Source organism: Argiope bruennichi, chromosome 4 (assembly GCF_947563725.1).
Source record: "Argiope bruennichi chromosome 4, qqArgBrue1.1, whole genome shotgun sequence".
Lineage (NCBI taxonomy): Eukaryota > Metazoa > Arthropoda > Arachnida > Araneae > Araneidae > Argiope > Argiope bruennichi.
The window spans coordinates 130,601,408-130,614,395 of NC_079154.1; the positions used below are offsets into that span (position 1 = coordinate 130,601,408).

At 33.3% G+C, this 12,988-nt stretch overlaps 1 protein-coding gene across 1 annotated transcript in view; it reads right to left on the bottom strand.

The window, feature by feature from the left end:
- Positions 1–12,988, bottom strand: part of LOC129967019 (hemicentin-1-like) — a 500,464-nt gene that overhangs the window by 94,791 nt on the left and 392,685 nt on the right. The window contains exons 8-9 of the mRNA XM_056081650.1: positions 11,313–11,651; positions 5,585–5,839 (exon numbers count right to left, since the gene is read on the bottom strand). Coding sequence (XP_055937625.1) covers positions 5,585–5,839; positions 11,313–11,651 — 594 coding nt within the window. The remainder of the gene's footprint in view (positions 1–5,584; positions 5,840–11,312; positions 11,652–12,988) is intronic.

The window sequence follows — 12,988 nt, forward strand, 5'->3', positions numbered from 1 at the left end:
TTTGTATAGTTGTACAAATATTTGCATCCAATCATCATGACTTGAAAAGCATTTGTTTATTACTCATGTTGCACTTCACTTTGATTAGTTGAAGTTGCAACTTTGAATTTATAAAGCAGGTATTTGAAATTTAAACATTTAAAATATCTCATAGAAGTAATGGAATGTTGAAGAAGAAAAGAAAATTGTTTGTCCGCAATTGTGTGCGACTTAGAATGTATGGAATCGTAATGCTGGCACTAGTTTCAGAATGAAAGTGCTTTTCTTTCAGAATTTCTGGCATACTTGTGAAGAAATGTATAAACAAATCATTTCAATGATTAAAAACTACTGAATAATTACTTCCTCAGGTAGGAACGAGGAGGATAAGGTGTTATAGAAACAATACATAAATTGACATTTTTTCTAAATTTTTAGGTTAATTTTATACCAGTGTACGAGCAGTAGTTCAGAATCCTACATTTCAAACGATATAATTCAACAAATTCCACAAACGCTGGTGCAGAGTATACATAAACATAATAACTAGCGTCTGCAGCATTCAGAAATTTCATGCATAGCTCTACTCCGATCATGATAGGGCATCTAAAGTTTTACAAATAAGCCTTGTTTCTGTTGAATCAAAGCCTTCTTTTCTCAGAAATGTAACTTGAGTAGAAAAATGTTTCTATTATCTAGACGAAAATATCAATTCTATGAAAGATAGCTTTTTAAATGTTTACAATCCATTTTTCGTAAGAGAGTTATTTTATCTGTGACAATTTTTCAGAAATATTTGTTGACGCATTTTCAAAATCTTATTAGTAGGTCCCATTCTATATTGCAATCCGCTGGAAAGCGACCGACATATTCCAAATAGTACTGTGTTTGAACTAATGGATGAATCGCCAATGATGAACTAAATAAAGTGAACGCAAATATGGACAGAATAATTCAATTTTGATAGCTATCCGAAGTGTAGGAACAATTTTGTAAACACTTGAATGAATGCATCTATTATAATGCATCTATTATAATGCAATTAATTTTAATGCAAGTTAATAATTGCTTTAAAATTTTCTAATTCCGTTCTTTCAATTACCTATAATATATGTGCTACCTATATTACCTATAATATAAGAGGTCTACGTCAAATAACTTTCCTTTTAATATTTTTTCAAGATTGTTCCATAGAAGCATGAAATATTTTTGCTTGCATAAAATAGTGTAAGGGAAATATTTTACTAACTGTCACTTTTTCATTACGGTATCTATATAATTTATTAAAAATTTTTTACAATGAAACTTCACAGAATTCAAAAGGTATTCATAAAATTTACCAGCTTATTTAAGGAAACTTTGTAATTGAGAGTATATATCTAAGTACAGTATTTGAGAAAATAAACATTTGTTCCGCTTTTTTTTTTTTTTTTTTTTTTTTTGGTGTTCCAAAAAAGTTGAACAAAAATATTCGTATTTGTATGGAAAATCGTCGAAAAAAGAAATGCCCAATATGTATCAGAGTTTGACCGATTTTTAACGGGAGAAAATAGGTGTATAACTAAAGGCAGGTGTCTTTGAGCTGTACCAGTTTATAAGTATTAATGGTTTCTAAAGGGGAAAAAATGAAAACATTAAACAATTATTACGATATAAATTCAATTGAGAAACAGCTTTGCTTGTAGCAGTGCAGATTTTAATGACTGTATCTATTCAATCATTGCTTAATTTTTCAAAGTTTAAAACAAAGTCAGGTGAAAATGGCAATATTCTTGAATTATCCCTATTTAAATTACGCCTAGTTTCGATGGTCTAGTAATCTAGTCAAGATTTACCGTCTTGTAGAATACATCTAGACTAGACGGATTCTATAAAACAGTTAAACGAATTCTACAGTCTGTTGTTGTTTCTTATGGCACTTGCTAGGGACAAGCCCGATGTTACGAAGACGGCGATTTAAGCCGGTGGGGAAGCGTCTCTTGTTTTTATAGTATCGCCAACGACTTAGCTACTCAAGCATCACATTCCATTTTACAGATTGCACAACCCCTTTTTACAGGGGGGCACATTCACACATCTCACAGATAGAATAGATGAAGAACAACCATGCCCGAATCGGGACTCGAACCCAGGACGCCCAGATCACGGGGAAGACGCGCTATCCCTATGCCAGGACGCCGGCATACCACAGTCTTATTTGTATATTAAAGTTATTATCAAAGGAGTATATCATTCGTGTGTTTCATGTTGAATGCTTTCTTCCAACTGTTCCAAATTATTTTCATTTGTTCGATGTCCCTCGCCCCTTTGCTTTCTTTTATAAAAATGACCTATGCAGAAAACTGAAGATTTTTTCTAGCTTTGCAAACATGCGAACTGCGAATGAAGACATCCTCAAGTGAATACTAAAGCAACGTTCACACTAGGCCAACTATTGCGAGCAATAGAAGGTCACGCTTACCTCAGGAAGATCATGTGACCGCAATGGGGCAATCTCAAGTAGTTGTCCCGATAAAACAAACATTTGCTATAGTTCTATTGCAGCCATGTGATGTTTTTGAGACGTGGTCTTCAATTGCGTGCAATAGTTGGCCCCGTATGAATGCTGCTTTATACTTCTTAACAGAGAGCAGTATAAACCCTAAAAAGTTTTCTTAATGTTTGTTATAATTTTTAATGTTTGTAATAATGCAATAATTTTTTAACAATTTTTAATAACAATTCTAAATTAATTTTCTAATTAATATTTTCTAGTGCTTATTTCTTATATACGATAATAAATATTGCTTTTATAAAAAAGAGCAAAAGTATCTTTATTTTTACGATTCAACATTCTTTAATTAATTAATGAAATGACTTTTCTTACAAAGTGCCAAGTCACTTTATGAAAACACCGCATTTTTTAAAATTTTATAGTTGTTTATCTATAAAATTAATCAAAAGGAATTAACATAAGATGTTTTAATTGAAGCTTAGAAGGATTCTAAACTTTGAAACTTTAAAAGAAATTGAAGCTCCAATTAAAAAGTGATGCAAAGACATAACATTTTGGCAGAAAGAAACGACAAAGATTTATTTAATTAATTTCTAATTTTAAATGATAGACAAAAGTTTATTTATCTTCTGATTTATTCTTATTCAAATATGATGATTGTTTTTTATAAGATGGTCTTGAAAATAAAAATTTACTTTTGAATTGGTAAAGAAAAGCAAAATAAAAAGACAAAAGGGAAAGTTTGCAGGGGTTTTAGGTTTCAAATTATGAAGCTAATGATATTAAATTTTCTTGACTAATGAAAAGATAATTTCTTGATTAATGAAATGGTATAACAGAACTGAATGCATTGTATATATTGGGCATATTTTATTGTAGTAAACAAATAATCCCGCACAGCAACTGACTGTTGCAATCATTCATCTTTCATTTGAATAATAATTTCTATACAACGATTCTATAAAGCATTGAAAGAAGCAATTGTTTTCATCTCTTAGTATCTAAAATCCTCAGAAACTTGCAAAGTCATTAAACGTATTGCAAATCATTTCGCATAATGCCGGGTTTAAACTCTATCAATTATAAGACGGCTAGTAGGCAGCGCTTGGGCAGGCATGCTGAAAAATACTGTTTTCTCTATGACAAGTAATTGTGCCGAAGGGACAACAACATGCCGTTCTCTTGTATTTTCTTACTGCACATGCATTGGTAGAATACTTTTGGCATGAAAAAATTGATCACCTATCATAAATTCCTGCATTTTTTTGCTCTTTGTTCTTTCTGATGCGGGGTAGGGTATGTGAGTTTTTTTTTTCATTTATTTGCCATTTTTTGTATAGTTTTAAAAAGTCAGGTATGTAAAGCCTTTTTTATTTTTACATGCTTTTTTGTGCCAATATCCATCATTTTGATACGATACGCAGTGAAAAAGAAAAATTCAAGGACACCAAAACGGCAATTTATAGACAAGCAAGAAATGCCTGAGTCTGTCTTATGAAATTGTGGCAAACATAAATCAGTCCCTTTCTGCTTATACGCTGCCAACTGGTCGCCTTATAACTGGCCGAGTGTAAATCCACTTTAATGTCAAATATATAGATTTGAATGCCTTAGATCTAATGTTGTACTATAATTAGATCTACTATAATTGTGAGTGCAGTATTGGAAGTAATAAAGAAGTTTAATTAAATTTAGTTAAATGTAATGATAAGATAAATCTCTAGAGGTTTAAATGATATATTTTCATTTAAAATTTGAAAAAAATCTGAATTTTAGAAGGACAGTAAATGTATCTAATATTCTATTAGAAACATTTATTAAGATAATTCACTAAGCATATTAATTTTAAAAGAAGACTGCGAAAAACTCCCTGCTGAGTGGATTTCGGAATGAGATTATCAGCAATCATAAAAAGGAATTTGACCCATCGTCCTTACGTTCACACACAGCTATCGTCTTAATTTTAAATTTAAAAAAAATGTCACGATTTTGATATTAGAATCTATTTGATTTTTGAATTGCATTTAAAGGCAAGGATTTTATACCTGCCATTATGCGTTAAACGACCAACCTCTAGACATATTAGGAAGTATTGACGCAAGTACTCTCTCATTATCTTCTGACAATTGCATTTATACGATCAAAAATATCTGAATAATTCCGTACTTGAATTTCTCTAAAAAGATTAAAAGAACAGCTCTTGAACTTCGACCGTTAAAGAAAATATTTCTAAACTCGCAGTTTCATGTGAAGATTTGATCCCAATGGTATTTAGGGGACCGATCATTCATTAATGAATAGAATTGAAACTTTGAGCAATTTGTGTTAGTTACTTTGGGCAATAAATACGGGCATGTTGTTAAAAGAACATTGTAATTTAAGAAAATTAATTTTTTTCGAAGAAATAGTATTTTTATTAAATAATTCGTGGGACGCATGCATGAATTTTAGCATATTTTTACTAATCCAGATAAAACATAAAAAACTTATTTTTAAATTTTAAGTTCAATGCCACTAAAATTTCCTTCTTTCTCCATATTTTTCTTCTTTTGAATAGCCAAATGCTATGAAACATATTGTTTGTAGCTTCCGACGAGTTGCAATCAATTGAATTGATATGTAGAGTGCAAATTAGATTGCAAGCAAATTCTAATTGGCTTTCTTAGAGTGGTTAGTCAATTCCTTTAAAAACATTTGATTGGTCAATAATCTGAATAATTTCGATGACTGACAAAATTCCACATTTATAGATTATTTCAATTTATGCAACTGTAAATGTATATTATGCAATATTTCGTCAAAGTGAATGCATATTTTCTGAGGCACGTGCATATTCGGAGCTTATCTTTTGACGTGTCTAATCATTGAAATTTAGCTTTTAACGCCATTTATTAACCTCTTACCTGCCGTGGTTAACTTGCGAGATTCGGTCCCCAGTGCCACGTATATATCCTAATCCTATATATACGTATATAGTTGCGAGACGTATATATACGCCAGGAGCAGTTAACACATTCACTTAGGGAGACGTACATATACGCCCGCGGCAGGCAAGGGGTTAATGATATGGTCATTCGTTGGGTTCTGTATTTGACTGTTATGAAGACTTACGGTTGACCCTCAGCAGTAGATCCGCCCTGGCGTGTCCGTGAGGATTGTGAACGATGCAGGAGTAGTTTCCGGCCATCTCTCTGGTTACGGACGTATTGAAGGAGAGGATTCTTGAGCGGGAGAGCACTGCATCCCCCGCCGTCCACATGTACTTGGGAGGAGGGAAAGCGGACGCCGAACAGACCACGTCCTCTGGTGTTTCCCCTTCCATCACGTCCAACAGGTGGAGCGACACCTGGATGTTCTCTGGGGGATCTGCAAAGGAAAAATATTTACGTTTGACCATTATTATCCGTGGGACGAGTTTCAGGGATATTACATGACAAAATGTCAAACCGCGTGTCTTTAAAAAACAATAAAAATTTCGTAAATTTTAAACCTTACCCTTATCACTTCTATGTCCAGTCTAACTGACACTGCGCAGAGTGTATTGTTTTGGCATTCTTATTGGATGATGACTATTATAAAAATGGCATAATTACAAAAATTTTCACTTTAATTTTTAGGAATTATAATAAACTACAACGATTTCTGAGATTTCTAAGCATCAAAAGGAACCATTATACCTACATATATACGTAATAATGCCTCAATACGTTTCAGAGAGAAAAAAATCAAGCATTTTTTTAAATAGTTCAAAAGTATGAAAGCAAAGCGGAGAATAAACCACAATGCATAAATAAATGGCATCGCTCTAATGCAATAATAAAAAATTTATTAGATGAGCTATAAGATGGAGTGGTTTACATTTCCTTCCATTTCCTAAGAATATGCTTAATTTCTTGCACCTTATATGGGACGACATATCCCTTTCGTATTGCAAAATATGAATGGATTCCAAAATAAAAATGGCAAATTCCATTACATGAATTCAAAATGTGCTGTTTTCAAAACACAATATGTTATTACAGAAATACAGAAATGGCACTTTTATAAAACGATTTTAAATACTCTTTATTTTCGTTAAGATATTTCATTTCCTTGAAGAAGATTCAGACATCATACTGAATACTCTTTTTTGAATTGTTTATGCCGTATTGTTTTTCTGTACAAATGGGCTAATACATCTCTTTAATAATCTAATTATTGATTCCACTTCCATTCATTTCCTATGAGCTACAAAACAGATATAGATTTATATATTGACCCAAATGTTTTATTTCATATGTTATGGATGAATTTATTACTAATAAGAGAAAAGACAATTCGCTGAACTTTTGGATAGTTGAAAAAAAAAATGAAATTTTCATTCTCGGGAGACTCGAAAAGTTTTGCTATTCGTTCAAAAGAAAATTCCTTCTATTCGGAATTTGAAGGTTAAACCCATGATAAATTTTATATATTTCCTCAGTGCATGTTTCTGCCATTGATTGGCATTCGATTATGAATTCAGGTTTGAATAAAATGTAAAATCCGAAACAATCAGATGTTCCGTTTTTATTCGGCTGTGTAAATAATATTTACATAAAGTTTCGGCGAAGGCATTTCTTTCATATTTTACGTCCCATCCATGTTTTGTTTATTTTCCAAAACCAACAAATTCTATTTTTATCAAAGACATTACATTGTCCTTTTTCTGAATTGTAGAAATGTTTTTGGTAGCAGAAATTTTAAAGCTATCTGAAATCGCTTTCTGTGTCCTTCACTTTAAATTGAAAATAAATAAATAAAAATGGTTTGTCTTTCCAAGTTTGCATCAATATCAGCGCAACTGCTTTCTTCATCTTAAAAATACAGAGAATAAAACAGTCAGTAATTCAAAAAATAAAAATCTTTCTCCGATTCTTCCAAATTCCTAGGGCAAATAAATCTCCCCACAAGTGTATTTGATCTTATTTCGCAGCAAAATCCATTCATATCCAGGCGGACGAAAAGGAAAAATGAATCCAAACTTCGGGTTAATTCTAAATTCTTTTGAAAGTATGGGACGTCATTTTTTTCAGTTTATCCTTAAATCAGGAATTCTCTGTTGGAGGAATTCTTTTTTTTTCAGAGACATGATAATTGTTTTTGTCGCATTCTTTCTTCTCCAAGGGGGGCATGATAAATGTAATTACAAAGTAAGGACTGTTTTAATGACTCCAAGAATGTTTCCTAATGATGAATTTCTCAGTGTAATTACTCAAGTAATTCTTCTCTCAAAAGATATATCGTTCATCGGAAGCATCTTTCTCCCTTAACCGCTTCATTCTCCTTCGAGTCTTGGACTAGAAGTTTCTTTGATCATGAAACTGATACAATTTTAAAACCAGTGCCAACTCGATATGGGTCGAATCACAACTTCCGAATAGGTATTCTTAAATATGTTAGATTTAAATCCAGTTTTGAAATTGTGGTGAAAGCTTATAAGTCATTTAACAACTACGCTACACCAGCAATTGCTTTTGTATCATGGTCATGTTATTGGACTGCGAAACATAATGTCAAAGATTCTAATCCTCGCGCATCACAATCCGCCACATTGGTGACCCGGACGTGATACCTTCAACCTTCGTACAGCTTTTGTGGCGCCATCTACCCACAGCAAACCAAAGTTGTCAGATTCACTTGACGCAGCAACAGCAATCACACACGCTCGCCATAACGCTTGGCGCTACTCAAATGGGTACAGGCGCATTAGAATCAACAGCTAAATACATCACCACTCAACAGCCATATCGTTCGTCTCACCTCCGACTCACTGTAGGGAGAGTTTGTGGTGAAAGCTTATAAGCCAGTTAACAATTACGCTACCCGAGCAATTCCTTTTTTATCATGGTCATGTTACTGGGCTGCGAACCACAAGTTCCAGGTTCTAATTCTCGCGCATCACAATCCACCACAAAATTATATGATTATTTTGTTGAGAACCGTCTTAACTTTCCTCAGATGACGTGGGTGATACTTGAAATAGTGCTCACCATCTAAACGGCAGATCAGTTTGGAGAGGAACAACCGGAGATTAAATTTTCTCTATACACACATATCTCGCGGATCATCGGTTTCATCTATTCCGAATACCGTGCATTATTAAAAGGATATTGAAAGCTCGAATTCAAATAATTTATTTTGTTTGAAATCTTAACAGGTTGACTGCAGTGTCATTCACATTCGCGTGATAGCAAAAACTCTCAGTCGATATAGAATCTGGCGCACGTAGAACAAGCCTACGTTTAGTTTACATCTCCTTGTTTTAACACGTTGTTCCGAACGTGAATTTTCTGATGTATGAAACCTGTGATTCATGCATTCATGATGGCAGCGAAAGTGAAAAACATTGAATTTGAATTTTTAACATTTTGTACAATAAACAGGAATTTTCAATACTTCGTTCAATCATATCATCTGGGAGGCAATCAATTTTTTTTTCTTTATTTAAAAATTACGTACCTAATCAGATTAAACCTAAAATAAGATTTCTTTTTATAAACTGTTTTGAAAAATAATATTTCTAATAATATCAACATATAAAGTAGCAAGGCATGAAATTTTCAATCAGAATATCAGTGTATTTGATGCTCGCAGCATTCACAATAAACATATTGTGACTTCAAGCTTCTTTCGAGAATCACATTTGAAATTGTTTTAGCCTGGAGTTTGTTTCTAAATAAGAATATATTGAATGTATTCGACAAACATTCGTAACATAGTAACCAAAATGCGCAAATTCGTGCTGTGAGATCATAAGATATCTTTCTTCCAATGTTAAATCCCATTGTATATTTAATGTCATCATTCAGACTGTCAGGATAAGAAGTGGAACATGCTTTAGAACGTTTAGATTATTCGCCACAATAAATAAAGAGTATTTGCTTGAGGAAAAAAAAATGGTTAAGCAAATATTGCTAGGATCCAGCTGCATTTGAAATTTTCGAAAATATATTTTGGGCAAATTAATCAGAAATTTCCTGCTGTTAAATTTACGTTTCTGACAACCAACAAACAAAAGTACAATCCTTTTTTGAATGATTAATGCAAAATCTTTTATTTTATTTATCATAACTTTGATACAGGAATAACATTTTCTCTTCCCTCTCTAAGCACCATACTTGTGTAAAATGCATCGTTTTAATTTCCAGGTCACGCAAAGAAACAAATGCAATAATCTATCAGATCGAAGCCTCTGAGATATAAAATGGAATTACAGTATCAAAATTCGGTGCAGCGACAAAAACAGCGATGAATGAGTATTTGCGATTTTCCCCAGTGGCACAAGTTATGGAAAAGCCTCATTCAACAATATTTTTCAATAAAAAGCTGTTTACAACGCCTTTCTGCCCTAGAGGATTATGAACAGCTAATGGTTGTAATGCAAATAAATCAGTCAACGATAACTTTGCTATCGCATTTTTGCCTTTTTTGAAAGGAAATGAAATGAGAATATTGTACTCCTTTGGAGACTAAAGCAGTTATGATTTTGTAATCGGAAAGAAGTTTTTCAGATTTCGTGAAATCGTTCAAACGCTATGGATATTTTTCTTTTTATTCTGTGTTTGAAATAATATCAGTTGACTCTGAAAATGTATCTAGTAATGCAATTTTTCATTTACATGCTGACATTAGATCCATGCCATTAAGCTGAGCTATGGCGATCAAGCAAAAGAATATTCTTGGCCCAGTATTACTTGGGTTAGAAAGCTTTCCAGAGTATCATGCTCTCTCTCTTTCTGAAGAGAATTAGAAGTATCTGGAAGTCGTTGGTTGTTTGAATACGTATTAATATATTTCCGAATAACTTTTCAATAACTTATACATAATGTGTCAAAGTATCAAATCTCTTTTCCCGAGGAGTACCAGAAAATGTATTTTGTTTCTTTTCATTTATTTGTCAGAAAATACAGAATACACCGGTGAACAGCTAGGAAACACGAACAAAAAAATCTCTGAATATTTGAATATAAAATATGGGGAATTTTTCAACAATCTTTGTCTTAATTCATTACTCATGGGACATTCTCACTCCGCCAAAGAGTAATGATATAGAAAAGCAGTATGTACGTTAACACTTTCAAACAGAGAAAATTTCTACATTTTCACACGCACTGCTTTACACTCCCCAAACCCAAAATGATATTAAGAATGCTATTTTATTAGCACAAATATCTCTATCTCGAAAAGGTAAGGAATATGCAGTTCTTAATAAGATATTTAAAATCTACTTTCATCAATCTTATTCGAAACGAATTTAATTAAATGCAATTTATGTTTAACCTTTAAAGTTATCAGATGGCAAAAATTTAAAATTAAATGTCTCTTATTACATAACTTTTTCAGTCAACAGATTCTTCTACAATAAATATAGGGCCGAGAGAGCGTGAGTGGTAGAAGGTTGTATTCGCATCCTTTGGACTGAGAGCTCGTACCCCGTCGGCCGAAGACTTTCCGTGTACATGGTGGTTGGTACATGCATAAATCTGTCTTTGCCACAAAGTACCCCAAGTCGAGACAATTCCACTGGGGGTACTGGGGCAGAGAGGATTGTTCTTTGATTCAGGTCTAAATTCCGATCTGTGAATGAGTGAATGAAATGTATGAATGAACTTCGCCTCGTGAAAAGGACTATGACACATGAGTAGCTAAGACGCACTCTTGTCCCTAGCCGGAGCTACTGAAACAAGAAACCTTAAAACGCGGCTTAAAACCGCTGACTTCATCAGCGTTTATGACAAATACCATAAGCAACAACAACAACACAATAAATATTCAACATAAACATTATTTTTTAACATTAGAAGAGAAAGTTTCTTACATTCTATCCTGAAGAGAGTGGAACTATTAACAGATGGCCCAAGCGCATTGGAGGAGGAGAGGCACGTGAAAGAGGAGAAGTCGAAGCTTGTTGCGGGCAGGTGGCTGAGACTCCAGGAAAGGCTGCTGACGACGGAGCGCAGGACGTTCCTTTTGGGATCTGGATCTAGAACCAAAGTCTCTGTCACGAAGAATTTAGACTCGTGCAGGGAATCGGTTCCTCGAAACCACGTGACGTTGCAAAGAGGGTCGCACTCCACGTGGCACATGAGGCGAACGGCCGAGCTGTTTCTAGCAGCCCCGGACTCTGGAGGAAGAGCTCGAACGAAGGAGGGTGGAGCTGTTTGGATAAAGAAGATGCAAGATTAAAATTCTTCAAATTCGTAATGTATATAGTTTTAAGTGTCGCAGATTATTTTTTTAGCCTTTTTTCCCTTATTATTATATATATTATATTATTATTAAGGGAAAAAAAGAATAAAAGATAATTTCTGCTAGGGTTTTTTTTTAGGGGTAACTTTTTGTTTTTCTTGATACTTTCAATAGTTTATACATATGAGCAATGAGTTTACATGTTGATTATGACTATTTAATTGATCCATTTCCACATTCTTTAGAATTCCTTTAACTGTTTCACAGAAGGGAAAATAAGTAAATAACATTATTTTAAAATAAGTAAATAGCGCCTTTTTTTTTCCTCAGTTCCTGTGATTTGTGTTTCTTTTAACAGATAGTAAAAAAGAGCAGATATTAATAATCAGAATGTAACAGAGGAAAAAATATATAGTTTGGAACAGAGACTAATTTATCTTATTGGAGGCCCTGATTAAGTTTTTGAAACTCTCGAAAAGATGACATATATACAAAAGCCCATTTCAAATTGCCAGTCATTACGGCTTAAAAAATAAAATTTCCCAAATTCAAACTTTATATATAGAAACATATTTTAACAGTTGTGTAATCGAATAGAAGAAGCTTTTGAAATTTTAAAACTTTGATTTATTCCATCCGATAAAAAAGCAGAAGAGACCAAGACTTTTCCCTTCAGTGATTTTACCATGAGATTTTAATAACGATTTCTTTGACACGTGTAGTTTTGGGAAAAGCGAAATTAGGTATTTTTAAAAAGAAGCTGGTTAGCGTTATGGATTTCTCTCCTTTCGCTCAGGGTGTGAGAGCCAGCTGAAATGAGCAGTTTCATAGAGCTGATGTATAAATATTTAAATAAAAAGTGGCAATTGGACCAGGAAATAAGAGACCATTTTGGAATGAAATTAACATGGGCTAAATTAAAAAAACTAGGATTTAAATTAGAATAGAAGATATCATTGTATATATACACTCATGTCCAAAATTAAGGTCACAAACATAAAATCTGCGAAAAACGAAAAACTATTCACTGTATTGCCACGAAATTTGCCACTGAGGCACACTACAATGGAAGAAAGAACATAGACACATAACAGCATGTAAAAGATTTTAATTCGGATTTAAGAAACTGGGTACATCAAAAAGTGTTACATTATGAATCAGATAGAAAGCATTTATCTTGCCAGTCTAATATGGAGTGTGACCATCGTGTACTGCTATACAGGCTTCACAAGGAGCTTTCATACTGTTTATGAGGGTGTCCATAAATGCTTGGGGCAACAAAGCCCATTCTTCCAAAACCGCGGC